General features: G+C 45.3%; 2 protein-coding genes across 2 annotated transcripts in view; both read left to right on the top strand.

The window, feature by feature from the left end:
* Nucleotides 1-11,715, top strand: part of CELSR3 (cadherin EGF LAG seven-pass G-type receptor 3) — a 75,594-nt gene extending 63,879 nt beyond the window's left edge. The window contains 17 exon segments of the mRNA XM_043984976.1: nucleotides 120-283; nucleotides 516-680; nucleotides 819-971; nucleotides 1,707-1,789; nucleotides 2,017-2,164; nucleotides 2,386-2,499; nucleotides 2,897-2,974; nucleotides 3,128-3,223; nucleotides 3,417-3,523; nucleotides 3,768-3,837; nucleotides 7,364-7,456; nucleotides 7,595-7,699; nucleotides 8,767-8,868; nucleotides 10,475-10,636; nucleotides 10,871-10,925; nucleotides 11,092-11,228; nucleotides 11,419-11,715. Coding sequence (XP_043840911.1) covers nucleotides 120-283; nucleotides 516-680; nucleotides 819-971; nucleotides 1,707-1,789; nucleotides 2,017-2,164; nucleotides 2,386-2,499; nucleotides 2,897-2,974; nucleotides 3,128-3,223; nucleotides 3,417-3,523; nucleotides 3,768-3,837; nucleotides 7,364-7,456; nucleotides 7,595-7,699; nucleotides 8,767-8,868; nucleotides 10,475-10,636; nucleotides 10,871-10,925; nucleotides 11,092-11,228; nucleotides 11,419-11,433 — 1,847 coding nt within the window. The 3' untranslated portion in view covers nucleotides 11,434-11,715.
* A 9,486-nt stretch (nucleotides 11,716-21,201) lies between these two features.
* On the top strand, nucleotides 21,202-26,299 carry TMEM89 (transmembrane protein 89). The gene is made up of 4 exons (XM_044000855.1): nucleotides 21,202-21,248; nucleotides 24,567-24,650; nucleotides 25,444-25,753; nucleotides 26,117-26,299. The coding sequence occupies exons 1-4, from the start codon at nucleotides 21,202-21,204 to the stop codon at nucleotides 26,297-26,299; spliced, it is 624 nt and encodes a 207-aa protein (XP_043856790.1).
* Nucleotides 26,300-26,663: the final 364 nt, after the last annotated feature.

Below are 26,663 nucleotides of genomic sequence, written 5' to 3'. Positions count from 1 at the left end.
TGTCCGACAGTGGGTTTCCAGAACCCTAGCTCCCCTGTGAGCGTGAAGGCTTCCTGAGGGTCAAGTGCAGTCATTGAGATTCCTGGGATCAAGGTCCCATTGTAGTCTCTGGTCTGCAGGGACCTTTGCTGTTATGTCGGTGATGGTGGGCAGTGTGACTGAGGCCCTGGTTCCCAATGATGCTTTCCCAGACTTGGGAAATAGTACAGTGAATGTGACAGCCAGAGATGATGCCCGCGTGCAAGTGGCCTCAGCCCTGAGCCTTCTAGTTGGTGCTTTCCAGGTGAAGTTGGAGGGGGCATTCTATGTACCTGCTGCTCTTGTCTCCTTAACTTTGTTGCCTGACTCTCTGACCTTCCCTTCCCCCCCAAGATTGTTCACTTGTCTGGCAATGCCTTGATCATTGGTTATGGACCTGTGACTCTTTGTGTCCGTGTTCCTGACCATTAGTCCATCTGTCTGTCCCCAACCATCCCTTCTTTTCATCCCTTGCTTGTTTGTCTCTCTGTACCTAGATAGGACTGGGCCTGTTACAGTTTGGCTTCATGGTGACCTACCTGTCAGAACCACTGGTTCGTGGCTATACCACGGCCGCCTCTGTCCACGTGCTTGTGTCCCAGCTCAAGCATGTGTTTGGCCTCAATCCTGAAGACTTTTCGGGGCCCCTGTCCTTGATCTATGTAAGTCACTGGGAGGAAGCAGGGGAGGGGGTCATACTTGGGCCCAGGAAAGAGGAGGCCTTGGGATAGGGGTGGGGGGAACAGGAGGGAAGTCCCTGGGCTCTTGGGGCCCCTTCACAACCCCATTGCATCCCACAGGCACTGTTGGATATCTTCTGGAAGCTGCCAAAAAGCAATGTGGGCACCATAGTCACTGCTTTCATAGCTTCCATCCTGCTCCTGGCCATGAAGATTATGAACCAAAAACTGGGCCGGAAGCTGCCCATGCCTATACCGGGTGAACTCATCATGGTATGGTGGGCACAGGGAGGAGGCACTACCCTAACCCATCCTGACAGAAATCCTTGGGGAATGGGGGGCACCAGAGGTGTGGAAGAAGAGGAGCATGATGTAAAAGCATAGGCTCTGGACTCAGAGGCTGATGATCCGGGTTCAGATCTTGGCTCTGACAAAGTAGCTTTACTTCCTCTTTACTGGTACTTTGCCTCTGGACAAATTGCTTTCCCTCCCTGAGGCTTATTTTCCTCATCTGTAAAATGGGAACAGTACATTTTAATCCTCCTAGTACAATAGAAATGGGAGTGATTGGGGGGGGATTTATTCTCATCTTGGGCATGGTTCAGGGTAAGGGGGGTAGGAATGTGGGAGGGACAAAGGTTCGTCTGGAGGACATAGGACAGGGCTGTTGACCTGGTGGTAAATTGCACTCTGTCCAGAGGGGAAGAGCTTTCTTCTGACCTTTGGAGATCCAAGATCTCCCCCAACAGGAGAAAGGGAGATTCCATACTGATATGATAGAGGCAGCATGGTACAGTAGAAAGAATGCTTGTTCTAGACTCACAACCTAGGTTCAAGTCCCACCTCTGATGCTGACTACTTATGGGACCTTGGGCCAGTCACTTAGTTTCACTGGGCCTCAGTTTCCTCAACTGTAAAATGAGGGGGTTGGACTGGATAGCCTCTAAAGTTCCTTCCAACTCTAGATCTGTGATGCTCTCTGCTTCCTTCTTCTTCCCTCCATCCCAGCTCATCGGAGCCACAGCGATCTCTTATGGAGTCGGCCTGCAAGACAAGTTTGGGGTGGGCATCGTGGGTGACATCCCTGCAGGGTGAGGGACCAGCAAGGGCCCTGGGTGGATTTTCCCAAAGCCCTGAGCCTGCCCTATCCTTTTTTTCCTTTTTGGGGCCACAACCCAAAGCTGGGTATGGGGATGAAATGGAGAAACACCCTGTCTTTGGCTCTACCTCCCTCGGTCTTTGTTGGTTTGGGTTTGGTTTGGGGGTGAATGACAGAAAAGGCTTGAAGATGGAAGGTCCTGTGCTTCCTTCCCCCAAGACTGGTGCTTCCTCGGTTGCCTGACCACCACCTTTTTGGAAAGTTAGTGGGGAATGCATTTGCCATCGCTGTGGTTGGTTTTGCTATTGCCATCTCCCTTGGCAAGATCTTTGGAATGAAGTATGGCTATGAGGTGGATAACAACCAGGTGTGTCATGGGACCGGGGGTTGGGGGGGGAAGGTTTGGAGGGGTTGGGGGGACCAGGAGCCTGTCCAAGGTAGGGGAGCCTGCTCTATGTGACTGGAAGAGCATATTGGCTGGGGATACCCAGAAGGATGGAAGGGCCTGATTGCTGGGAGGAGTGATCTCAATGGGAATTGCCATTGAATCTAATTTACACCCCCCCCCCATGCCCAAAATCTCCCTAGGAACTGATTGCTCTTGGCCTCAGTAACTTCGTTGGCAGCTTTTTTCACTGTTTCCCTATAAGCTGCTCCATGTCCCGGAGTTTGGTGCAAGAAGGTTCAGGGGGGAACACACAGGTAGTAGGGGAATATGTTGGGCAGAGTGGGAATAAGGAGACATGGGTGGTACAGGTGGGAGAAACATTGAGGGTGCGGGAAGGATGCCGGGGAACCTGGAAGAGACAGTTGGTGCATGGCCAACTCGGGAACTTGTTTATTTGGGCACATTTGTCAGAGAGCTTTTGTTTTTGTTTTTGGGGGGATGGGAGGGGGCTGGAGGGAGAGAAAAGAAATGATTGTTCATTTTAATAAAATGAAATTTGAGAAAAAGGCAAGTTGGGAAGGAGGGAGAACACACAGATATGAGAAGGATGTGGGGTGACATGCAAAGTGGGGGTGGGGGTTTAGCCAGTTGAGGAAGTAATGAGAGGAGGGCTTTAGGGGTCCCGTCTCCACCCTTCTCATCCATGCTCAGATTGCTGGGGCTGTCTCCTCACTCCTCATCCTGATTGTCATTGTCAAGCTGGGGGAGCTTTTTTATGCCCTTCCCAAAGTAAGTCTCATTCCCTGGCTCTCCTTCTGGCGTGGGGACTTGGGTGTTGGATGCAGGGTTGGTGGAATCAGCTTTGGGGTTTCTGAGGACTGATGGGGGCTGCTTGAATTGCCTGGGCTAACCCCATGTCCCCTTCTTCCTTCTACTCCCCAGGCTATTCTGGCTGCTATTATCATTGTCAACCTCAAGGGCATGTTCATCCAGTTTTCTGATATTTGTTATCTATGGAAGGCGAACAGGGTGGACCTGGTGAGGGGCCTGGGAAGGATGGGGAGGGGGTGGGAAGAGGAAGGTATGAGGGCAAGCTGGAAAATAGGAGGGAAGGAGAAGGAGGAAGGGAATTAGGAAGGTGGGATACAAAAGATGGAAGTGGGGAAGGGCAGAAGGGGAAGAGGAAGGAGAGGGAGGAAGCTTCCTGACCTCTCAACTTCCTTCCCCACAGATGATCTGGTTGGTGACCTTTGTGGCCACCATCTTGTTGAACCTGGACATTGGTCTGGCTGTTGCTGTAGCCTTTTCCCTGATTTCTGTCATCTTCCGCACCCAGTTGTGAGTGCGTATGTGAGAGGTGTAGTGGGGCAGGCCGTGCTAGTGTCTTTGTTCCTCTCCTCACTCCACATCCCCCTCCCCAACAGAATCCAGTGGTAAGGGTATCTGGGCCTCGCTCGTGTGTGTGTGTGTGTGTGTGTGTGTGTGTGTTGGGGTGTGGAATGAGGAATTCCAACAGATTCTGATACCTGTGTCTTCCTTGATCTCTACTTATCTCCATCTCTCCTTGTTATCTCTACTACAGACCACATTACTCTATCCTGGGGCAGGTGCCAGACACGGACATTTACAGAGATGTGACTCAATACAAGGAGGTGATCTGGGAAGGGCCATGGGGTAGGCCCAGGGGTAGGGGGACTGCCAGGATCTTCTGGGCCCTGTGGGTAGTAGCTTGTCCTTCCTCAGAAGTGGCAGGAGGCCAGGGAAGGGAGGTTTCTCTGTTAAATGTGGTGAGAGACAGTGTAATGCAGTGGAGAAGAGGATGGGATGAGTCAGAAGGTAGACTTGAATCCTGTCTCCGTCACTTACTTGCTGGGTTGCTTTGGGTAAGGTCTTTCCCATCTCTTGAGTTTCTTTTTCTGCAAAATGGGGCTACTTCTGTGCCTCATGGGATTGTTTTGAGGAAACTACTTTGCATGTCCTAAGATGTTGAAGAAATGGGAAGAGCTATAGTCATGACGATAACTAGTGGATGTAGATGCTGGGGGCAGAAGCATTGTCAAGGAGGACAGTGCAGTTAGGGAGGTGACCATCATTAGCAGGAGGACTAACAGTTGCCACGAATAGCACTTTAAAATTTGTTATAGCATCCCTGTGAGAGAGGGAGGACAGGCGTTAGTACCCAGTGAGAAAAGAGACCCAGAGAAGCTGTGGTGTGCCCATGGTCCCTCATGTGAACTACAGAACTGGCCCCAGCAATGGGGACCAGAGAGAGAAATTCCAGAATGGACCAGACTGGCAGAGTGCCGGGAGGGAGAGCAGAGCAGCTGCGAGCAGGGATGACTGGCTTCCTGGCCTGAGCAAGAGGAGCCCTTTGAGGGAAGGGAGGAGAGACTGACAGGAATAGTGGGTGGGAAAAGGTGGGGAAAAGGCAGGGGAGAGAGAGGAGAAGAGATGTTAGGAGTGTGCTTTGTGTGGAGGACACTGCTTCCCCTCCTATCCTCAGATGGGGGCATTGGGTGAAGTGGTACAGGAGCCTTTTGGGAGCCAAAGTTGAGCTATGAGGTGGGCACACCTAACCTCTGGTCTTCCCAGAACCCTGTTTGGAAATCGTGTGTTTGATTTGGGGATGATTTCCCTTCCTTAATTGACTTTTTGAGCCCAGCCTCTTTTCCCTAAGTTCATTCACCTATCCATCCATTCACCCATCTGTCTACTTACCAGCATACCTATTCATCTCCCCACCCACCTACCAATCTTCTCATCAACCTTCTGTTCAGGCCTACTTGTCCGTCCACTCATTTGCCTGCCCAACTGCCCATCCAATAAGCATTTATTGGCACCACTTTTGTGTCCAGCCTTGAGGCAGCTGGTGGCCCAATGGATAGTGCACTCAGCCTGGAGTCAGGAAGACCTAAGTTCAAATCTGACCTCAGACACCTCCTAGCTGTGTGACCCTGGGCCAGTCACTTAACCGATGTTTGCCTCAGTTTCCACATCTGTAAAATGGAGAAAATAATATAACCTTACTCCCAGGACTGTTGTGAGGCTCAAATGAGATAATAATTAGGAAGCACTTAGCACAGTGCCTGGCACATAGTAAGTACTCTTTAAGTGTTAGCTCCTATGATGATGGTGATGAAGATGATGATGTGGGAGAGACAGACCTGTGAGAGGTAGACCTGGTCCTGGAGGAGCTCATGCTTTGTGTGGGCTAGGCTGGGGTGGCAGGGAAGGACCCTGATCCAGACAAAGACCAAGTTCTGTGGCTCAGGTTTCAGATTCTAAAGGAACTCAGAAGGGGAGAGTCACTGTGGGCTCCACGGATGAGAGAAGATTTCTTTGAGGAGGTGTGACTGAAGTGGGCCTTAAAGGCAGGAAGATTCACTAGGAAGATTTCAGTAGGGAAGAATACATTCTAGCTGAGTGTGAGTAGATAATGAGTGATCTGACCAAAGCAGAGGAGACATGTGCAAGCTGTGAGAGACAAGGCTGGTAGAATTGGTGGGACCCAGGCTGTGAAGGGCAGTTTTAAGAGTTAGTATTTTGGGGCAGCTAGGTGGCAAAGTGGATAGAGCACTGGCCCTGGAGTCAGGAGGACCTAAGTTCAAATCTGGCCTCAGACACTTAACACTTACTACTTGTGTGACCCTGGGCAAGTCACAACCCCAATTGCCTCACCAAAATAAAAATAAAAGAGTATTTTGCCCCAGACACTTGCTGGCTGTTGTGACCCTAGGCAAGTTACTTTACCCTGTTGCCTCAGTTCCTCATCTGTAAAAATCATCTGGAGACAGAAATAGCAAATAACTCCAATATCTTTGTCAAGGAAATCCCAAATGGGATCACAAAAATTGGACATGACTGAAATGACAGAAGAACAATCTATATAGATATAATCACAGATTTTTGAAGATTATATATAAATGTTTACATTTTAAAAATTATTTGTTTTATGCATATAACATATAATTACATATAATCTCCTTTAAAATCTGTGGTTTTAACATTTTATCACTCATTTATCAATGTGGATATTCCCTCAAACTTCACAACTTTGTATTTTTTCTAAGAATGTTTATGACTTAAAAATATCATCACCAGGTGGCTAGACTTTGGTGTTCATACTGTCCAGGTTTTTAGGCTATTTCTTGGACAAAACAGGGTTTGTTGTTATATCTGGACTGAAAACATTTCCTTCAAGATCCAAGTCAATGACATAAGTCTGTGAGAATCCAAGTTCACGTTCATATCATAGTTAAGCATTGGAGAAAGATTTTAGTGGAAGAAATGTGTAGTATGTATGCATATATGTACGTGTGTATTATATATGTAAATATTACATGTACACACATTTATACATGTATATACATTGTGTGCATATATTTTATATGAAAATATATTTAATAAATTAATTTTGTTAATCATTCTTTGCTTTTGGAAATTAAAAAAAAAAAGAGTTAGTATTTTATCCTATAAGTAATAGTGAGCCACTGAAGGTTTTTGAGTAAGGAATGGTGTGGTCATAGTTGTTCTGACAGTCTAGAAACTATGGAAGGATGCCTTAGAGAAGGGAGAGCCTGGAAGGAAATGGACCAGTTTAAAGGCTATTAAAGTAGGCCAGGCAAGAAGAACTATGGTGGTGCCATTGGGAGGGGAGAAAGGAAGAGATTGAGGAAGTCCTGGGAAAGAAAACAGATCTGACAACTGATTGATTGGCTGTGAGGAAGAGGAGAGGGTCCAAGATAACTTGGGAAGATTTGAACAAGTGTGATGGAGAGGATGGTGGCAGGTACCCAAGCAGAAGTATCCAGGAGAGATATCCCTGTGGTGTGGTAGAAAGAGCCTGAGTCTAAGGACACATGCTCCAATTCTGACTTTCTTACCAGCTGTCTGAGGTTGGACAAATCACTTCTCTGTGGGCCTTTGTTTTCTCAGTCTATACAATGAGGGGAGTTGGACTAGATGATCTCTTAGGTTCCCTTCTGGTTCTAGGTGTGATGTTCATAAGTATAAGACTAGTGATGAGGGGAGCAACTGGGTAGATGGAGATGGAGGCAGAGTTGGAAGTCATGGCTGGTTGGTACCATGGGATTAGTAGAGCATTTGAGGGAAAAGAATGGAGAGCTCAGGATTCCAGGGCTGTCTTTCCATCCGGCCACTTTTCTGTTTGGGTTCTAGGCCAAGGAAGTTCCAGGAGTGAAGATTTTCAGCTGTTCAGCCACCTTGTACTTTGCCAACGCTGAGTTCTACAGGCAGGCCCTCAAGGACAAGGTGAGATGGGTCAGGATTGGGGAGCCTTTCCCATGCCCATCCACACATCTCCCATAGGACAGGGCTCCCAGAGCCTGCCACCCTCCCACCTCAGGCCCACAGGTTCTTCTCCATCCTTCCATTCCTCTTTGCTTCCAGATTGGTCTGGATGTGGACCACCTCATCGCCAAGAAGAAGAAACTGATCAAGAAGCAAAAATGGAAGACAAAGAGATTGCAGAAGGAAGAAAACCGACAGAAGAAAGTAGGACCTAGCTTCAGCTCAGATTCTTTTCTTCCCCCACCCCCATCAACTCTGTCCCTCTGATCCCCCATTTCTCTCCCCTTAGCTTTTGAACACATGACTTCCACCTTTGATTTCTGCTTCAATGACCCTCCCTGGTCCTCGACCTCCACAGCCCCAACCCTTGAGTCTTTCCTACATGGTGTAGTAGAGAAAGTGTGGAATTTAGATTCAAAAGATCTGCCTTCAAATCCAAGTTCTTCCACTTACTACCTTAAGCAAATCATAACCTCTTTGGATCTCAGTTTCCTCATGCCTTCTGAAATTCCTTCTGCTGCTAGAACTGTGTTCAGATCCCCCCTTCTCTTGTAAGAATAACTCTACCAGGGGCAGCTAGATGGCGCAGTGGATAGAGCACCGGCCCAGGAGTCAGGAGGACCTGAGTTCAAATCCGGCCTCAGACACATAACACTTACTAGCTGTGTGACCCTGGGCAAGTCATGTAACCCCAATTGCCTCACAAAAAAAAAAAAAGAATAACTCTACCAATCTGACCTTTACTGGCTCAGACCTCCTGTGGTAGCTCACTCCTTTGCCACACATCTGAATTCCCCTACTCCAGTCTCTTTCTCAGTGTTTCTGTTTTGTTGCAGCTTTCTTTAACTCCACTCCCAAACACGACTCACCCCAGTGCCTTTAGCACGTCTTTCTGAAATAGTAACTTCATTAGCCCAGAGAGAGGTCAGCAGAACTTGGCTCCCTATATACAGGCCCTTAGCTAAGTTAATGGGTAATTTAAAACAGTAAGGATAGGGACTGGACCTTTGACTTAATTGGTAAAAGGAGCTTCCTAAGGATACTTCCTTTACTAATGCAGGCTCATACCTGCTCAGCACCTCATACTCTTAGAGAGAGTCCTGGGAGCATGGAGAGATGAAGAGGTTTGCCAAGGGTTAGGCAGCCAGTGTGGATCAGGGGCAGGACCTGAACCCAGGCCTTTCTAGCTGCCCCACCCTGGGTTCCTCTAGTTTTGCTACATCACAAAATCATTAGGACATCAAGCTTCCTGTCTTCTTCCCTTTCCACAGGTTGCTGCCCAAAAAGTGCCCTTAGATTCCTCAGAACCTAATAGTATGAACTTTAAATTTGAGGAAATGGAGATTGGGAATGCCAAGGAGCCCAGTGTCCAGGTTTGGAGGAGGGAACTGAGGTGGGGAGCTCAGAATGGGGATGTGTGAATGAATCAGGGTGGGGAAGGACTTAAGAGGTAAATGTAAAGGCTTATGCCTGGGCTAAAGAAAGTAACTTCACAATGACAAAATGGAGGTGGGACGGGGATTCGAGTGGCCTCTAAGGTCCGTGGGAGGCACCAGTGTGATGGAGCAGTCAGAAAAGCTAATGTGATCGTTGTCTGCCTTGCATCAAGAGAAGGTAGAGGGCTCGGGGCTAGGGAAGGGATTGTTCCCTCTCCTATGTCTAGGGTGGGCCACGTCTGCAGTGCTGGGTTTGGGCCACTCCATCTTAGGAAGGACCTTGATAAGCTGGAGAATGTCCAGAGTTGGGGCAACCAGGAGGGCAAGAGGCCCAGAGAACATCTCCTGGAGCCTCTTGGATTCCTTCACCATTTAGGGGGATTGCAGGTTCCTTTGGTTGTCCGCTGAAGCCTCTGCATGAAATAATTTTTTTAAATGAGTTTTTTATTCGTGTTTTTCATTCTTTTACATCAACTGTGATTCCTCCCAGGCTCCCTCTCCTCTCTGTTTCCTCAAGACCCATCCCATGTAACAAATGGCGTTTATTAAGCCCCACCTCCCTCCAAAAAAGGAAGGAAAAAATCAACATGGCTGATCCACACACATCAAAAACATCTGAGAGGGGCAGCTAGGTGGCGCAGTGGATAGAGCACTGGCCCTAGATTCAGGAGGACCTGAGTTCAAATCTGGCCTCAGACACTTGACACTTACTAGCTGTGTGACCCTGGACAAGTCACTTAACCCTCATTGCCCTGCAAAAACTAAATTAAAAAAAAACACTATTTAAAAAAAAGAAAATTCACAATTGAAATAAATGTTAACTTTTTAATTAGAGGTTAGTGAAAATAAAGATGTGAATTTTTTCTAATCCAAGGTCATGGACCTTCCTGAAATCAGTGGATTTCTTAGGAGTCAGAACCCCATCCTACAAGGGTCTTCTGAAGGAACTGGAGAAAATGGGGGGATGGGAGAACTGTCTCCAAGAATTGGAAGGGATGTCATATGGAAGAGGGATTAGACCTGGCCTCCTTGTTCTCAGAGGGTAGAAGTAGGACCAGTGGGTGGGATTTCTAGAGAAGCAAACCAAGGCTTGGCAAAATGGGAGATGAGCTGCCTTTAAGGTGATAGTGCCCGGGGCAGCTAGATGGCGCAGTGGGTAAAGCACCGGCCCTGGAGTCAGGAGGACCTGAGTTCAAATCCGGCCTCAGACACCTAACACTAGCTGTGTGACCCTGGGCAAGTCACTTAACCCCCATTGCCCCGCAAAAAAACAAAACAAAACAAAACAAAACAAAAAATAAAAAACAAAAAAAGGTGATAGTGCCCTCCTGCCCTGGAGGTCTTCAAGCTAAGGCTGGAAGGCCGTGTGTCAGGCATGTTGCTGAGGAGAAATTCATTCAGGCAGGACTTTGGGCTGGATGGTCTCTAGGGTGTCTTCCAACTCTTCATAATTCTGTGTGTGTGTGGAGGGGTGCTAGGTAATATTGATTAACTTGTTTGCCCTTCTCAAGTCACCCCTCCTTTGTATCTGATTCTCTACTAGGATGGTGTTGTGGACCAGCCACATAAGGCAGTGGTCAATGACAAAGGGTCCATGCTCACCCTGGAGACACTGGGCCTCCCCCAGCCCCACTTCCACACACTTATTTTGGATTTGGGGGCCTTCAACTTTGTGGATACTGTGTGTATCAAGACCTTGAAGAATGTGAGGCCAATTCAGGGTCAAAGGGGGATTCGATTGATTTGGGGAGGAGGGGAGAGGGTTGTGAGACCCTAAGATGGTGAATCTGGGGGGATGATGAGGTACTGAGGGCTGGGTGATGGGGATGTATAATGGAGACCAATGAGGTTTGTGTGGTTTGGAATTGGGAGGCACATAGGAGCGTCTGGCCTGAGTAGTCAATTCTCTCCTGAATGGGGGGCTCTGATTCCGTTGTAGATTTTCCGTGATTTCCAGGAGGTTGAGGTGAATGTGTATTTGGCTGGCTGTCATGGTGCGTGTGTGGGATTGTGGATCTAACCCTAGGCAGGGTGGGAGAGGGAGTTATTTTGTCTCCTCTGGGGGGTTGGCCCTGGGGTTGGGGGCATGCTAGTCCTACCTAGGGGGCAGGGAGGGTCTGCCCTTGGGGGCCATGGCATTTCTCCCTCTCCCCACACCAGGCACTATGATCACCCAATTTGAGTCTGGGAACTTCTTTGGAGACTCCATTACCAAGGGCCACCTCTTTGTTTCCATCCATGATGCTGTCACCTTTGCCCTTATGCGATCAAGACAACAAACGACACAGATTAACCTGGTGAGTGTACTGTTCTACCTGGGACTCCCTCCTGGCATGAGGCCCCACACAGCCTTAGGACTCTGTTAGGAGGAGGGGGGAGGATGTTGTGGCCCCTCAGGCCTGGGCTAGGGAGAAGGGTGTGTGAAGCAGTGGAATAAATAGCTCTTTTCAGGAATTGAGGTCTTGTTCTCTGTGACCATCCCTGCAGGCCACTAGAATGTGACACCCCTCCAAGCTGCTGTTGCTGTGTGACCTACACACCCCTTGATGGGGGTATGGGGAGATTCATAACTTGCTCTGTGGAGAGAGATGTCCTCTTCCATCCTCACGGAGCATCACCCTCCTCTTCAGCACTTCAGGATGGAGACTTTGGAGTCTGGATGTGGGGGACATCGAGCCAAGACATGCGGCTAGATGGAAGTGTCCTTACTCTGGCCCAGCCCAACTGCACATTGCTGTTGAGTGGCTGGGGACAGGTTTTATATGTCTTTATGAGAATAAAGTATTCAGCTTTGGTCTTGGCCTAGTTCCATGCATGCTCCAGGGTCTTGGCCAGCCTACAAAGGGGGGAGAGATGGAAGTCAGTGAAACTCCATCTGTTACCCTACGAGCTCAGGATTTATTCTGTACCTAGAAGCTATGGGATGGTTTGGAGATGGAGGGAGAAGTGGCCTGGGAACATCTGGGGTTTGTCAGGGTTTGGGGCATCAGTGAGGAATCATCAGCCTCTCCATTTTATTTTACCTTCTTTCATGAGGAAACTGAAACAGGAGCTTGAATGATTTTCCCAAGGTCACATGGGTAGTGAGTGAATGATAGAAAGCCAGGCTTCAAACCGAGGTTCTCTGCCTCCCGAGTAGAGCTCTTTAGACGACATCTTTCACAAAGGGCACCCAGAATAACTCTGGTACAACAGAACCTGACTCTTGACTTTCTCCAAAGGCAATTGAGTCTCCCCATAATGCCCACTCTAGGGTCATCTGGGTACCCAGCCATTCCAGGGCCAGAGTCCACCTTTCCTTCAGACATGGGCCCTGGCCAGGCCCCACCAAGGTTCAGTGAGACCAGGGCCAACCAGGACAGTAGTTGGGCTTTGCTTGCTAGACTCTGCCTTGGGTCTTCCATTCTTCTTTCTCAGCACTCTACCTCCACTCCTGGGCTCCTGCATCTCTTGGGTCCTGGCTCCTTTGGGATCTTGTTCCTGAAGCTTACACTCCAGAGGCCTATAGTGTTCAGGCTTTACTCTTCCCTTTTTGGTTATCATGATTCCACAATATCACTTTGTTGTCGTTGTTGTCTTTCTATTTACATTGTTGTAGTCACTGTGTATGAAGACATTCCTGGGTCTGCTTACTTGACTCTTTGTCTGTTCCTAGAAGTTGTCTCATGATTCCCTGAATTCCTCATATTTATCACTTCTTATGATGCAGTAATCTTCCATTAGTTTGTACCACAACTCATTTAGCCATCCCTCTTTCATGGGGGTCTACTTTGTTTCCATTTATTTGTTACTACCAAAAGTGGTCTTGTAAATATTTTGGTATATATGGTATGTTGTAAGTTATTGGTCTAAACCTATTTTCTGCCAGAATGTTTGTGAATTTTCCCAGAAGTCCTTGTCAAATAGGGAATTCTTCCCCAAGAATTTTATATTCTAGAGTTTCTTAAACACTGGGTTATTAAGTTCAGTTGTTTCTGATTCTTCCTTAATCTGTTCCACTGATCTAATTTTCTGTTTTTTTAACCAGTGCTAAGTAGTTTTTGGTGATTGCTGCTTTATGGTTCTAATTGGAGGTCTCAAAGTATTCTCTCTCCATTTCTACTTTTTTTTTGTTATTTACCTTAAGGGTCTAAATTTTTGTTTTTTTAAATTGATTTTATTATTTTGTTTCTATTTATAAAGTAGCCCCTTTGGAGTTTGTCTGGTTTAGCACTGAAACTGTCACTGAATTTAGATAGTATCCTTTTTTATTATAATGATACAATTCTACTGGGCAAATATATTGTAACTTTTTTTGATTGGGTGAGATTTTAAAAAAAGGACTTTAGAAGCAATTAGGAAAAAGGAAGTTATCTATAAAAACCACACTTTGAAAGAGCATAGCTCAGAATTGTCAGTTCATGGAGCTCAGCAGAGCAGCTTTGAATGGTGGTAGAAAGAGCCCTGGATTTGGATTCTGAAAACCTGAGCTCCATCTCAGCTCTTCCACTTACTACTTGTGTGAATTTGGGCAAATCACTGTATCTCTCTGGGGCTGTTTCCACAGTGTCTTGGTTTTTTAGGTCATCACCTATTTCTCGTTTTCTGTAACTCTCCTTTTCCCCCTACTCCGTGTATTGCCTAAGGTTGTCTGGTCTTGTCTGCCTTGGGCTCTTTTCTCTTGATCTATACCCTCATCAATCCCATAGGTTCACTGATCCCCACAGATGACCTGTCCAGCCTTCATCTCTGTTCTGAACTCAAGTTCCACATCATCAGCTCCATGCCCTGTTGGCTTGGAGTCATTTGAGCTGCCACAACATTTCTCATGTGTCACTCAGCTGTCACCCCAATTCTGTCCCTCATTACCTTTTACCTTTTCCAATTAGTCTCCTTGTATCCATTTCTTTCCTTTCTTCAAGCCATCCTCCACATAGCTGCCAAAATAATAATCCCAAGACAAAAGTCTGACCCTATCACTCCCTTATTCAAAAATTTTCTTTCACCTTCATTCTTTTTATGATAAAATTGGAATTCACTAGGCCGGCACTCAAAGCCTTACACATTTTAGCTGCAAATTACCTTTCCTGCTTTGTTTCCTATTTATGGCCAGCATACACTCTCGTCAGTCACTCTGGTCTAGTAGTTGTTTCTCCAAATCATCTCTGTGCCTTCATACAGGTGAAAACCCCATGCTCTGAATGCCTTCCTCCTCACTGCCAAGGATCAGAATCCTTGGCTTCCTTCTAGGCTCACTCAGCTTTAGAGGTCCGGTCCTATGGGAAGCCTTCCTGACTTCCCTCACTTATACTTTCTCTTTCTGCATCTCTCTGTCTCTTCTCAGATCACCGTGGATTTTATTTATCTAACTTAACTATTTTCATATTCCATTCCTTCAGTAGAATATCAGTCCTAGGCAGCAAGGACCATTTCTTTTTTTTTTTTTTTGTCTTTGCATTTCCAGTGCCTCTAATTGAACAAAACAAGGACAATAATCCTCACACTACCTACCTCACAAAAATATTGTGAGAAAAGTGCTCTAGAAATGGGAGCTTGGGAATATTCTATTTTCTTGAACCCTCCACCCCCCAGCTTCCAAAGAAAGTCTAAGTAAGCCACAAGAAAAGGAAAGAGTTTACAGACTATAGGAATGGAAGAGGACACGGTTTCAAATTATGACTCCACCCTTAGCTAGTTATATGACTTTTGACCAGTCATTTTCTCTTTCGGAGCCTCTGTTTCCTCATCCATAAAAGGAGAATTGGCTGAATAACTCCCATTTCTTGAATGCTTAAAAATTTGCCAAGTGATGGGGCAGCTTGGTGGCGCAGTGGGTAGAGCACCGCCCCTGGAGTCAGGAGGACCTGAGTTCAAATCCGGCCTCAGACACTTAACACTTACTAGCTGTGTGACCCTGGGCAAGTCACTTAACCCCAATTGCCTCACCAAAAAATAAATAAAAATTAAAAAACAACAACAAAAAACAAATTTGCCAAGTGAAATTCCTTCTATGAAACAAATAGGTAAAGTATGGGGGAAAAACTACCAAGCAATATCTCTAATGAATACCAACATAAAAATATTGAATAAAACTAGCAAAAACAACATACTACAAAGATGAGCAACTTGGATTTATAGCAGGAATGCAGGATTATCAGTATTAGGAAAATTATAAACAAAAGAGATCCTATTAATATCAAAACAATAAAACCCAACAGATTACATAAATAAATGCAGAAAAGGTTTTTGACAAAGTGCAGCACTCCAATGACAAAACCATGGAAAAGTATAGGATCTTCCTCAATAGAATAGTTTCTATCTAGAATAAAGGGCTAGCATTATCTGTAATGGAGAAATTCTAGATGCCTTTCCAGTAAGGTCAGGGGTAAGGTATTGATAATGTGACAATGAATGTCTAATATCAATAGTGTTATTTGATATAATTCTGGAAGTATAACAATATATAAAAAATAAACAGGGATTAAGCATAGACAATAAACAAAATTGTAATCTTTTGTTAATGATATGATGGTTTACTTTGAGAACTCTAAAGATTCAACTAAAAATTAATTGAAACAAACTTCAGTAAAGAAACAGGCTAGAAAATAAACCCACATATTACTAACAAAACCCAGAAAGAAGAGATAGAAAAAAAAGTACATTTAAAAGTAACTATATAATATATAAAATAGGATTCTACCTACCCAGGTTCATATAGGAACTATATGAAAATGACTACAAAACACTTTGGAAATATAGACTTAAGTGATGAGAGAAATGTTAACTGCTCATAGAGAGGCCAAGCCAATATAATAAAAATGACAATACTATCTAAATTAATTTATTGAATCAAATTACCAGGGGTTTACTTATTTTAAAAGGGGGGCTTATAGCATGTTTTTTTTTTTAAATAAATACAAGGACCCCAACCCACTATTTGAGAAAAGCTGCTGGAAAGCAATCTGGCAGAAAATTAATTTAGACTAGCATCTCACATCATATGCCACAATAAGCTTCAAATGGGTACAAAAACTTAAATATAAAAGTTAGTATAAACAAATTAGAGGAGCAGGAAAGGAATTATCACTCACAACTATGAATACAAATGAATTTTTTGGGGTGGGGCAATGAGAGTTAAGTGACTTGCCCAGGGTCACACAGCTAGTAAGTGTCAAGTGGCTAAGGCCAGATTTGAACTCAGGACCTTTTGAATCCAGGGTCGGTGCTTTTTTCACTGTGCCACCTAACTGCCCACTCAGATGAATTCTTAATCAAAGGATAGAGATAATCACAGGACATAAAATGAGAAAATTTTTGCATAAAGTTAAAAACTTTTTTTTGACAAAATCAATGTAGTTAAAACTAGGACGGAAACAGTTAACTAGAAAAAAATCTTTGCAGTAAACTTCTCTGATAAATATAAGGTATTTGAGATATATAACCAAAAGCCATTCACTAGTTGACAGATGGTCAACTAGAAATATGTAATTCTCAAGGGAAGAAATCCACTTTTTCAACAACCTTAGGAAAAAATCCTTCGAAATAATAATGAGAATGAGAAATGCAAATTAAAACAACTCTGAGGTTTTATATCATACTGATTCCATCAGCAAAGATAACATGAAAGGAAAATGGTAGTTGTTGCAGGGGCTGTGGGAGAACTTTACTAATGCCCTGGTGCTGGAGCTGTGAATTGGTTCAGTCCTGGAAACAATGTAGAATTGTACCCCCAAAGTCACTAAACTACACTTGCCCTTTGGCCCAATGATATCACCACCAGCCATTATAACACAAAGAGAGAAAAGTAAGAGGGGAAGAGATCCATATGTCAAAAATATTCATCGTAGCATTTTTTTGTTATATCTATAATGATTGGAATGATGCCACCTGTTGGAGACTTACTATAGGAAAGCTCCACCACGAGGAGAATGCCTCTGAGGGCAAGGCCATGTGGCTTTTCCTTGGCGTCAGGAAGTGACATTTGCTCATGGGTACTGTCTATCAAGGCTACCAGCCAATCAACTTGAGGAGCCTCCCATTTTCTGGGAGGAGACAGGAAGGAGGAAGGAGGGCCTGCGTGGAGAGCTCTGTCTCCTGAGTTCCTGACTTCACTGTGGTGGTGGTGGCGGCAGAGGAAAACAGAGGAGTTGAGAAAAGATAGGATTGCCAGGTTGAAGGAATTCTATTCTCAATCTTTCTCTTCTTTTACTATTTTTCAATAAACCCTTAAAAACCTAAACTGTTTTATCAGTGATTTTAGTTAGTTTCCCCCAAATCTGGGGGAACAGATTAGGACCCACATTTAGAATTTTAAATTATACATATCAAAGAACTGGAAATGAAGTGAGTTCTTATCAATTGGGGACTGACTAAACAAATTATAAATGTATTGGAATATTATGCTGTTAAAAATCTAAGGAAGCCTGGAAAAACTTGTATGAACTGATGCAGAGTGCAATGAGTACAATCGGGTGGACAATTTATACAACAATTACACCACTGTAAAGAAAAACCATTTTGAAAGACCCAGCTCTGATCAATGCAATGGAACAGCCAGGTTTCCAGAAGATGGTTGGTGTTTCATACTTCCTAACTTGATTGGGGATAGGCTACACAGAAACAGAATGAGTTGTACCTTTTCAGATATGGCCAATGTGTAGATTTGTTCTGTTTGATATTTATATTTATTACAAGGAAGGGTGTTCAGACATTTTTGGGGGAAAGAGAAGTAGTGATAGAGATGGCAAAAAACAAAAAACCCCAACATGAAAAGAAAGAAAAGAATTAATGGAACATTTAAATAGAACAGAGTAGGAGGCAGTCCACTAAGAGACACAAACAAGCTGGATAGTTTTAGAGCAATTGCGTCAAAACCCCCCACCAGGCTGTGTATAACAGAGCTTCATCATCTCATATACAATACTTTCTGTTCTTTTTGTATATCAAAATGATTGTTGATCTTTGCCAAGTTTGTTTAAAAAATAAAATTTATTGGTAGTTTTCCTTTGAACAAAGGTAGTGTAAGAATGTTTATTTCCATTTTACAGTAAGGAAACCAAGGCCCAGAGTGGGGAAGTAATTTGATTAGGATGCCACAGCTAGTAATTATTAGAGTTAGGATTTGAACTTAGGTTTTGGACTTCAAATTCAGTGCTTTTCCCACTTCTCCTGGTTAATTAGATGATCTCTTAGACTACTTCCAGTTTATGATCCTAGGAAATATCCACACTAGGATAATGAATAATAAAAATTGAATAAAAAGTTTTACCATATTCATGTTGGATAATAACATGAATTTGCTAAACTAGTATGGAGGGAGAGTTCCCCATTCCTGCCTCAGTTCTCATGATTCTCTAAGCCTAAAGTTCATACCTTATAGAATGCTGCTGGCCCCTGAATGAAAATAACATTTCATTTGCTAAAATACTCCCTCCCCCATTGCATACATTATCTACATGGAACACATTGTCCTCTTAGGTAACTCAGCCCAAGTTCATTTTTCCATTCTTTGATCCCAGTCTTAATCTTAACCAATCAGATCAGGAAACCTCCAGATAGCCAGTGGAACAACTGGGTGTTTCAACCAACATCCCTCTTTGATCATTAGTTGTTGAGGAGAATGTGTTTCCTTCTTTCTATCACTTTTGGCTTTTGACAGTCTTTTTTCTATCATTATGGACAAGCTTAAGAGAGATGGGCTAGGTGAGAATGTAGTTTTATAGATTTAGAATTGGTTGACTAACCACTTTTGTTGTTGTCATTGTTGCTTTTTGCAGAGCAATGAGGGTTAAGTGACTTGCCCAGGGTCACACAGCTAGTGTCATGTGTCTGAGTCTGGATTTGAACTCGGGTCCTCCTGAATCCAGGGCCAGTGTTCTTATAGTAAGTGTCATGTGTCTGAATCTGAATTTGAACTCAGGTCCTCCTGAATCCAGGGCCAGTGCTCTATCCACTGCGCCACCTAGCTGCCCTGACCAACCACTTTTGGTCAATGTCCAATGTTCTCATGAGCAGTTGTGTAATGAGTCAATGCTAACTTGGAGGGACAACTCTAGTAGAGTGTCTCAGAGATCTGCCCTTGCTATTCTGCCTTTTTATCAATGACTTGAATAGTCAAAGAAGGCATATTTGTCATATTTGTAGATTACAGAAAGCTTGAAATCTTAGCTAATATGGATTACAGAGTCAGAATCCAAAATGATTTGAAAGGTTAGAACCATGGGCCAAATTGAATGAGATGAAATTTAATGAGGACAAATACTAAGATCTACACTTAGGCTCAAACAAATCAACTGAAATACAGGATGAAAGAGTTGTAACTGAAAACAGTTTTTGTGAAAAGTCTAGTTTGAGGATCACAGCCTCAATATGAACCAGTGGTTTGACATCACAGTCAGAAAAAGTAACTCTATCCCAGGTGGAGAGTGTGAAGGGACAGTCCACAGTGTCTAGAACAAGAGAGGTAATGAATAGCTCTCCAATGCTCTGTTCTGGTTGGGCCACATCTGGAGTGGTGTATTCAGCTGGGGGGGGGGTGCACCACATTTTAGGTAGGACATAGACAAGCTGGAGTGTGTTCAGAAGAGAGCATGGTGAGAGGAGTGGAAAATATACCCTATGAGAAGCTACTAAAGGAATGGGACAGATTTATTCTGGGGAAGAGAAGATGTGGTTATGGGGGGACATAACTTTTGTCAGTTAGTTGAAGTGCTGTACAGTGGAAAGAGTACTAGATTTGGAGAGGATCTGGTCTCAAATTCTATTTTTGTTGTTGAGTCATTTCAGTTGTGTCTGACTCTTCGTGATCCCATGTGGGGTTGTCTTGGTAAAGATACTGGGGTGGCTTGCCATTTCCTTCTCCAGCTCATTTTACAGATGAGGAAACTGAGGCAAACAGGGTGAAGTGACTTGCCCAAGGTCACACAACTAGTGCGTGTCTGAGGCTGGATTTGAATTTACAAAGATGAGTCTTCCTGACTCGAGGCACTCTATGCACTATGACACCACCTAGCTGCCCTGAAATCCTTACTGTACTGTTTAGCAATTTTAAGACTGGCCAAGTCAAACCTCTCAGGGTCTCTATGTCCTCATTGTTAATATGGGGAGGGGGTTGGGCTGGATGACCCTAGAGGTCAGGATAAGGACTAATGAGTGGGAGTTGCAGAGATGATAGTTTAGGCTTGATTTAAGGCAATAATCTCCCATTAGAGCAGTTCAGAAGTGGAGGGGGCTGCCTTGGGAGGCCCCTAGTTCTCTTTCACTGGAGATACTCAAGAAGGGTTTCTTTAGGTGCAGGATGGTTGAGATGGCAACCCCACAATTCTATGATTTCCCCATGGGAGCCACCATGGGCAAGTTATCTAAATTCTCAAAGCTTCAGTTTTCCCATTGCTCAAACAGGGACCAGAATACTTGCAGGGAAGGGCCTCGCGGGTTCAGTGAACAGAGAGCTGGTCTTGGCTGTGCAACCCTTGGCACTTCATATTTCCTTGCCACGAGACCAGAGGTTGCAGAGAAGGTGTCCTGGTCCTTACTAGGAACTGCCTATTCAGACTAGATCACAGATCTGATCTGGAAAAATAGTTGTTAGATGAAGATTGGGTAAATCTGAAAGAGCTAGAGTAAAAAGAACACTGGATTTGGGTTCTTTCCAAGTCAGAGGATGGGGTTTGAGTTAATCCTCTACCACTCCCTATATGAGGGTGGGCAAGTTATCCCCCTTTCCGGGCCTCAGGTTTTTATTTTAAGAGGAGAGGGACGGACTAGATGAAGTTTCAGGCTTCTCCCAGGTCCGACATTCTACAGTCTAAAGACTCTTCGGATTTTGACTGTGTTCTAAAGGCCCTTCCCCCACCCCTACCCCCCAACTCCGAGATTCCATCTTGTAAGGTTCCTTTGCACTCTAAGGGGCTGCGACATAAAAAAAGGAATAATCCAATCTGACACTGTTTACAGAAAAGACTACTCCATTTCTTCACATCACAGGGGGGAAGCCCACGGCATGACCTTTACCCTTAATATTCCAATATCCACTTTCTGCTTCTCTCTGTGAGAGCTAGACCTTTGCCCTCCCCCTTAGCCCCTTTCACCAGCCTTTGGGCAACCCCCACCTCCATTTGCCAGCGGTTGAACCCAAAGACTTGGCTCCATCCATACTGATAACGTCATAGCTCAGATGAGCACCTTCCTCCCTTGGGAAATCATGCATTTCATTCATTCACCAACATTTATTATGCACCTGTTAGGCAAACGCTCTTTGCTGGGGGGGGGGGGACAACGCTAGGTGTCGCTATGGAGCAGGCGAGGTTTGTGCTCGCCTCATGTGCCCCTCCCAACCAGTAAGGGGGCGGGACTGAAAGCTTTATAGACCAAGCAAGCTGAGATCAGCTTGGAGAAAGGATCTTCTCCTCCAGTCCCTCCTCCTCCCTTTCTTCTCAGCTAGGAAGAGAAAGGATTTAGCTCCAGTCGCACCGCCCCCCCCCCTCCCTCCCGGCACCACCCCCCCTCCCGCCCTGGGCCAGCTGCTCCTAGTGTTCTTGACACCAGACTGAATTTGTGGACTGAGGCCAGTGGCAGATACGAAAAAAGTCCCAGGAGAATCCTTTTAACACTGAGCTTGGGAGTTTAGTTATGAAATATAAGAATGGATCGTGATTATGCCGTGTGTGTGTGAGAGAGAGACAGAGACAGAGACAAAGAGATAGAGAAACAGAGACAGACAGAGAGACAGAGAAAGAGACAGAGACAGACAGAGACAGGGAGAGAGACAGAGATTCTCTACCCGCCGGCTGGGGGTCGTGATCCTAGCCCTTTTACTGTCTTTGTGCCCGGCTTCCAGGGTTGTGCACTGCTCGCTCCTGCCGAAAGCAGGAAATACACGTTGGTGTCATCCACAGATATTTAAAAATTAGAGGAATAAAACACAACTTAGAACGGAAAAAAAAGAATGAGGCTTAACAAAAACAAAACCAAAAAAGAATGAGGCTTAGAAATGAATTCCAGTCACATCCAGCCAAAGAGGAGCGGGGAATGAGATTAGTTCCGTTTCAATGGGCCGCGGTCAATCAGAACATCCCCGCCGCTCTGGCTAGCTGGCTTTCCTCTAGCTCCCTTCTGTAACCTAGAAGAGAACTTGCATCTCCCTATCTGGTGGCTGCTCCAACCCCAGGCCCACACCAGCATCCCTGTTTTCCAACAAGTCTTTATTTTCTCTCCCTCCCAATCACCCACTCTCATTTAAAAGAAAAACAAAATCTTTGTGATCAATATGTAGTCAAGGAAAACAAATCCAAATTATTCATGTGAAAAATGTATATCTAATTCTGAATCCATAACATCTCTGTCAAGAGATGGGTGGCATGGCTCCTTATGAGTCTTCTGAAGTCATGGTTGGTCTTTGCATTGATCAGAACTCTTAAGTGGTTGTTATTGGACAGATTGTTCTGGTCCTCTGTGCTTCACTCTGTATCAGTTCATACATATTTTCCTTTCTGTATGAATTCTGTCTTTCATAATTTCTTATGGCACAATAGTATTTCAATATTCATAAATCATTATTTAGTTAGCTGTTTCCCAGTTGATGGACACCTTCAGTTTCTAATTCTTTGCCTCCACAAATAAAACTGCTATAAATATTTTTGTACATATAGATACTTTCCCTCTTTCTTTGGTCTCTTTGGGAGTATAGATTTAGTTCATATCACAAGGGTATACACAGCTTGGTGACCATGGAGCATTGTTCCAAATTACAGTAACAGGCATTTTTAATTGTTGACTTCAACTAACTTTTTTTTTTTTTTTTTTTTTTTTTTAGTGAGGCAATTGGGGTTAAGTGACTTGCCCAGGGTCACACAGCTAGTAAGTGTTAAGTGTCTGAGGCCAGATTTGAACTCAGGTACTCCTGACTCCAGGGCCAGTGCTCTATCCACTGCGCCACCTAGCTGCCCCACTTCAACTAACTTTCAATCAAGTGTCTAGTATGTTCAGAGCCTCATTCATGCTTGCTACTGAGTTATTGAAATATAACACAAACCCTGGTTTAAGAGAAGCTTTGCAGTTAGAAAGGGTAAGAGGAAGGTGAACACCAAGATATAATATAAAGGAGAGTGGCTTAAATGCAAAGGAGATGTTTAGGCAAAAGGCTAGGAGAAATCTGAGGAGGGAGAGAGCTGGAGGATTACACAGCAATAGAATCAAATCTACATTTTATTCTGACCCTTTAGTTAAGAAAGAACTTTTTTCTGGCTATAGGGGTCCCTTGAGTTCAAGACCTCTTATACCCTTATATCCTGGGGTGTCCTGGAGCCAGCTCTGGAAAGCCTACTGCTAAACTTTCCATGTGAACATTGAAACTGCCTGGAAATTGGTGATTTTTAAATGTTAATAATGCTGATCAAACTTAAAAGGGTGGGGTGGGTGGTACACCAGACTTGGACTCAGAAGGACCTGAGTTTAAATCTGGCCTTAGATGCTTGCTGGCTATGTGATTCTGAGCAGGATACCTTATCCTATTTGCCTCAGTTTCCTCATCTGTAAAATAAATGGAGAAGGAAATGGTGATCCACTCCAATATTTTTGCCAAGAAAACCCCAAATGGGGTCATGAAGAGTTGGAAACCAATGAAAAAATGACTGAACAATAGCAACACTGTTTGTAGAACATTGGCTCTGTGACCTTCTTCATGGGGCCTCCCTTAGACACTCTCTATCTTTTCCCTCTCCCACAATGCACCTCTGGTAGCTCTTTCCCCTAATTTCTTCTTCCATGATGTCCCTCCTGTGAAGAAAGAGTCCTTGTTCTTGGCAGGGAATAACCGGAACTCACTCCAATTCCCCTGCCACCAATCCATGGGCCTGGAGCTCTATTGCTGTTTGGGGTTGGGATTGTGGATCAGTCACCAGGTTTTCCATCATTATCAGCCAAACTGTTCCTGTGCAGGGCATCAATCAGCCAAAGACCATCAGACCTGGAAGAGATCTTAGAGCCCATCAACTCCAACCTCTCCACTCCCCTCCCCACCCCGGTTTTACAGAGAAAGAAGTTGGACCAGAGGGGAAGGGAAAAGCTCAAGGTCACAAAGCTAATAAGTGAGCCAACCAGGATTTATACCCACATCCTCTGATTTCAAGTGTAGAGCTCCTTCCCTTGCTCCTTGCTGCCTCCAAGTGGTGAAAATCATTAGCTCACTCCTCAGCCCTAGGACAACTCAGGTCATCTCCTGTCTACCTCATTACACTTGTAAGCTCCTTTGTATTTGCACCCCAGTGCCTAGCTCGGTGCCTAGAACAGAACAGGTATGAGATTGTTTAAGTCCTTGTTGATTGGTTGATGAATTAGTTAACCAGTTTGATGAGTTAATTAACCAAATAGATGAATTAATTAACCAAGGAGGACACAGGTGGCCATTCTCAGTGCCACCACAGGCACAGGCAGGTGCCTTCCCTTCTGTCCCCAGTGAGCTGCGACCCTGTGGAGGTCTTGTGTGGGAGGTTAGTGTTCAAGGGGGGATGGACACAGCACTGTCTCTGACCAGGGAATAAGGAAGAGTCCCAGGTGTCTTGTTGGGTGTGTCCAAGTTATCGTGGCTCAGAATAAAGTGGGGAGTGAAGTGGGGTGGCTCTGGGGTCTGTCCCTTTTTGGTCTTGATGCCTGCCTAGGATCATTAGATCATTAGAGCTGAAAGATACCTTTGAGATGAAGTCAAGCAGTGGACTTAATGTGTCCATACGGTTATGGAAATGGTCAGTGGGAGGATGGAGGAAGGTCAGTGGGGGGTTGGTTGGAAAAGTGATCCACAGTGGGTTGGCCACTGGAGCATTTAGTGGGCAGGGAAGTGATCAGTGTGGGGGAGGGGCTGGGAAAACAGACTGTGGAAGGGGCCCAGCAAAATAGTTGGAAGGAAATTAGTTCATGATGGAGGGGTGGTGAACAGAAAGGGTGACCTGAGGGTAGCAGTTAGTGGGAGGGGGCTGAGGAAACCATGGGAGGGAGTGGAGGTTGGAGACTAGTCATTGGGCTATTAGCTTGGGCATAGTTGTCTGACCAGTCATGGGAAGGGTCATTCTTTGAGCAAGTGAGGACGTGACAAGGTGATAGTGAGAGGAATTTAGGTCGGAACATATGGAGAAAATTCTCAGCTGGTTGGTGTTAGTGACTGGAGATTCCCTCCCCTCCTCTAGCCAAGGGAGGACACTTGGGCGAGTGAAAATTGCCCTGGACTTGGAATTGGGAAGCCTTGGCTAGAATCCTGGTTTTCATATTTCCTATCTATGTGACTACGCTGCACCGTGGTCTTCAGTTTCCTCATCTGTAAAATGGGGTTACTAACACTTGCATGACCCACCTCAAAGCGCCGCGATGAGGAGGGCTTCAGAGCACTAGAGAAATGGGCTTTATCATGATTCTTCTCCAGGACTGTCAAGGTCATAGATGCTGAGGGAGGATGGGAAAGGGGAGGGGTAGGGGAAGTTTGCCTGGTTGCTAGGTGACAGACAGAGGGTTCTGAGGGGAGGTCTGGGGAGGGCTGGGGTACAGGCCATTGTTGGTGATGGGGCCTGGACCTCTGTATCTGCTTCTGTTCCTGCTGCTGACCCTGCGGCTGCCACCCCAAAGCCAGGCTTTGAGCAGACCTGTCTGGTACCAGGTGGGGCTAGACCTACAGCCGTGGGGATGTCCACCCCCCGTCCTGGTGGGCTGTAGTGGGGGTCTGGCCTGCCCTCACCGATGGATGGGCCTGAGCACCATGGGTAGTGTCTACCCCCTGACAGCCTTCACAGTCACCGTGTTGATTGTGGCTACCCACTTGGTCTACCAGAGACACCAAATCTTCTTCTCCCGAATGCTGGTAAGTGTGAATATGATCCTGGCTCCCCCACTACTCTGCTTTCCCCCCACCCTCAACCCATTGCTTGAATCTTTTCTCCTTTGCTCTGTCTGTCTCATACTCTCCCTAGGTTGTCTTAGAGAAGCGGAGTGGAGAGAGCACTGGACTCAGAGTCAGAAAGACCTGAGTTCAAATCCTACTTTGGTACTAATTAGTTATGTGACTCTGAGCTCTTTAACCTCCATGACCTCAGTTTCCTCATTTGTAAAAGATGGTTTCTAAGGTGCTTTCCATGGAGAAATCCCTGAAGTCTCAGCTCTCCCCTACGCCTCCTTGGTCTCTAGCTCCTTCCCTCTTCTGATCCTCCCTTTCTCCCTCCTCCAGACCACCCGAACGCAGTCGATTGTGCCTCCAGAGCTCCTTTTGCCCCCCAGTTCGGGGTCGCCGCTTTCCGACCGGGCCCTGCTCTACAATGTGCTGCACATGTTAGATGCTCTCCTAAACTACATTGAGGGCCAACTTCAGCAGCTGGCAAAACATTCCCCTTCCTCAACTTCTGCCAGCTGAATAAAGAGCCCTTCTGCATCTAGCGGGTAACCCCTGGTCTCTGGCCTCCCTTTGTGCTTCCCCTCCCAGGCACAAGCAGCAAGTATGGCAGACTCTCTTAGATGCCCACTTGTCTCTTTCAAAGGACCTCCTGGAATCAGGCTCCAGAGTAATTGATCCATTCTGCTCCCAACCTTGGGGCCTGGATTACTCCTCCCCTCTCCTCGGGCTGGTCCTGACTAATCAGCCTTATTATTATGTCTGTAGGTCTTTAGGGCCCTCCCTCCTCGATGCCAAGCTCCTATCATCTCAGTTATCTTTCTTTTTTAATTTTAATTTTAATTTTTTTTTGTGAGGCAATTGGGGTTAAGTGACTTGCCCAGGG

This window comes from Dromiciops gliroides, chromosome 1 (assembly GCF_019393635.1).
Source record: "Dromiciops gliroides isolate mDroGli1 chromosome 1, mDroGli1.pri, whole genome shotgun sequence".
NCBI lineage: Eukaryota > Metazoa > Chordata > Mammalia > Microbiotheria > Microbiotheriidae > Dromiciops > Dromiciops gliroides.
This window is presented reverse-complemented; position numbering and strand designations above follow the sequence as displayed.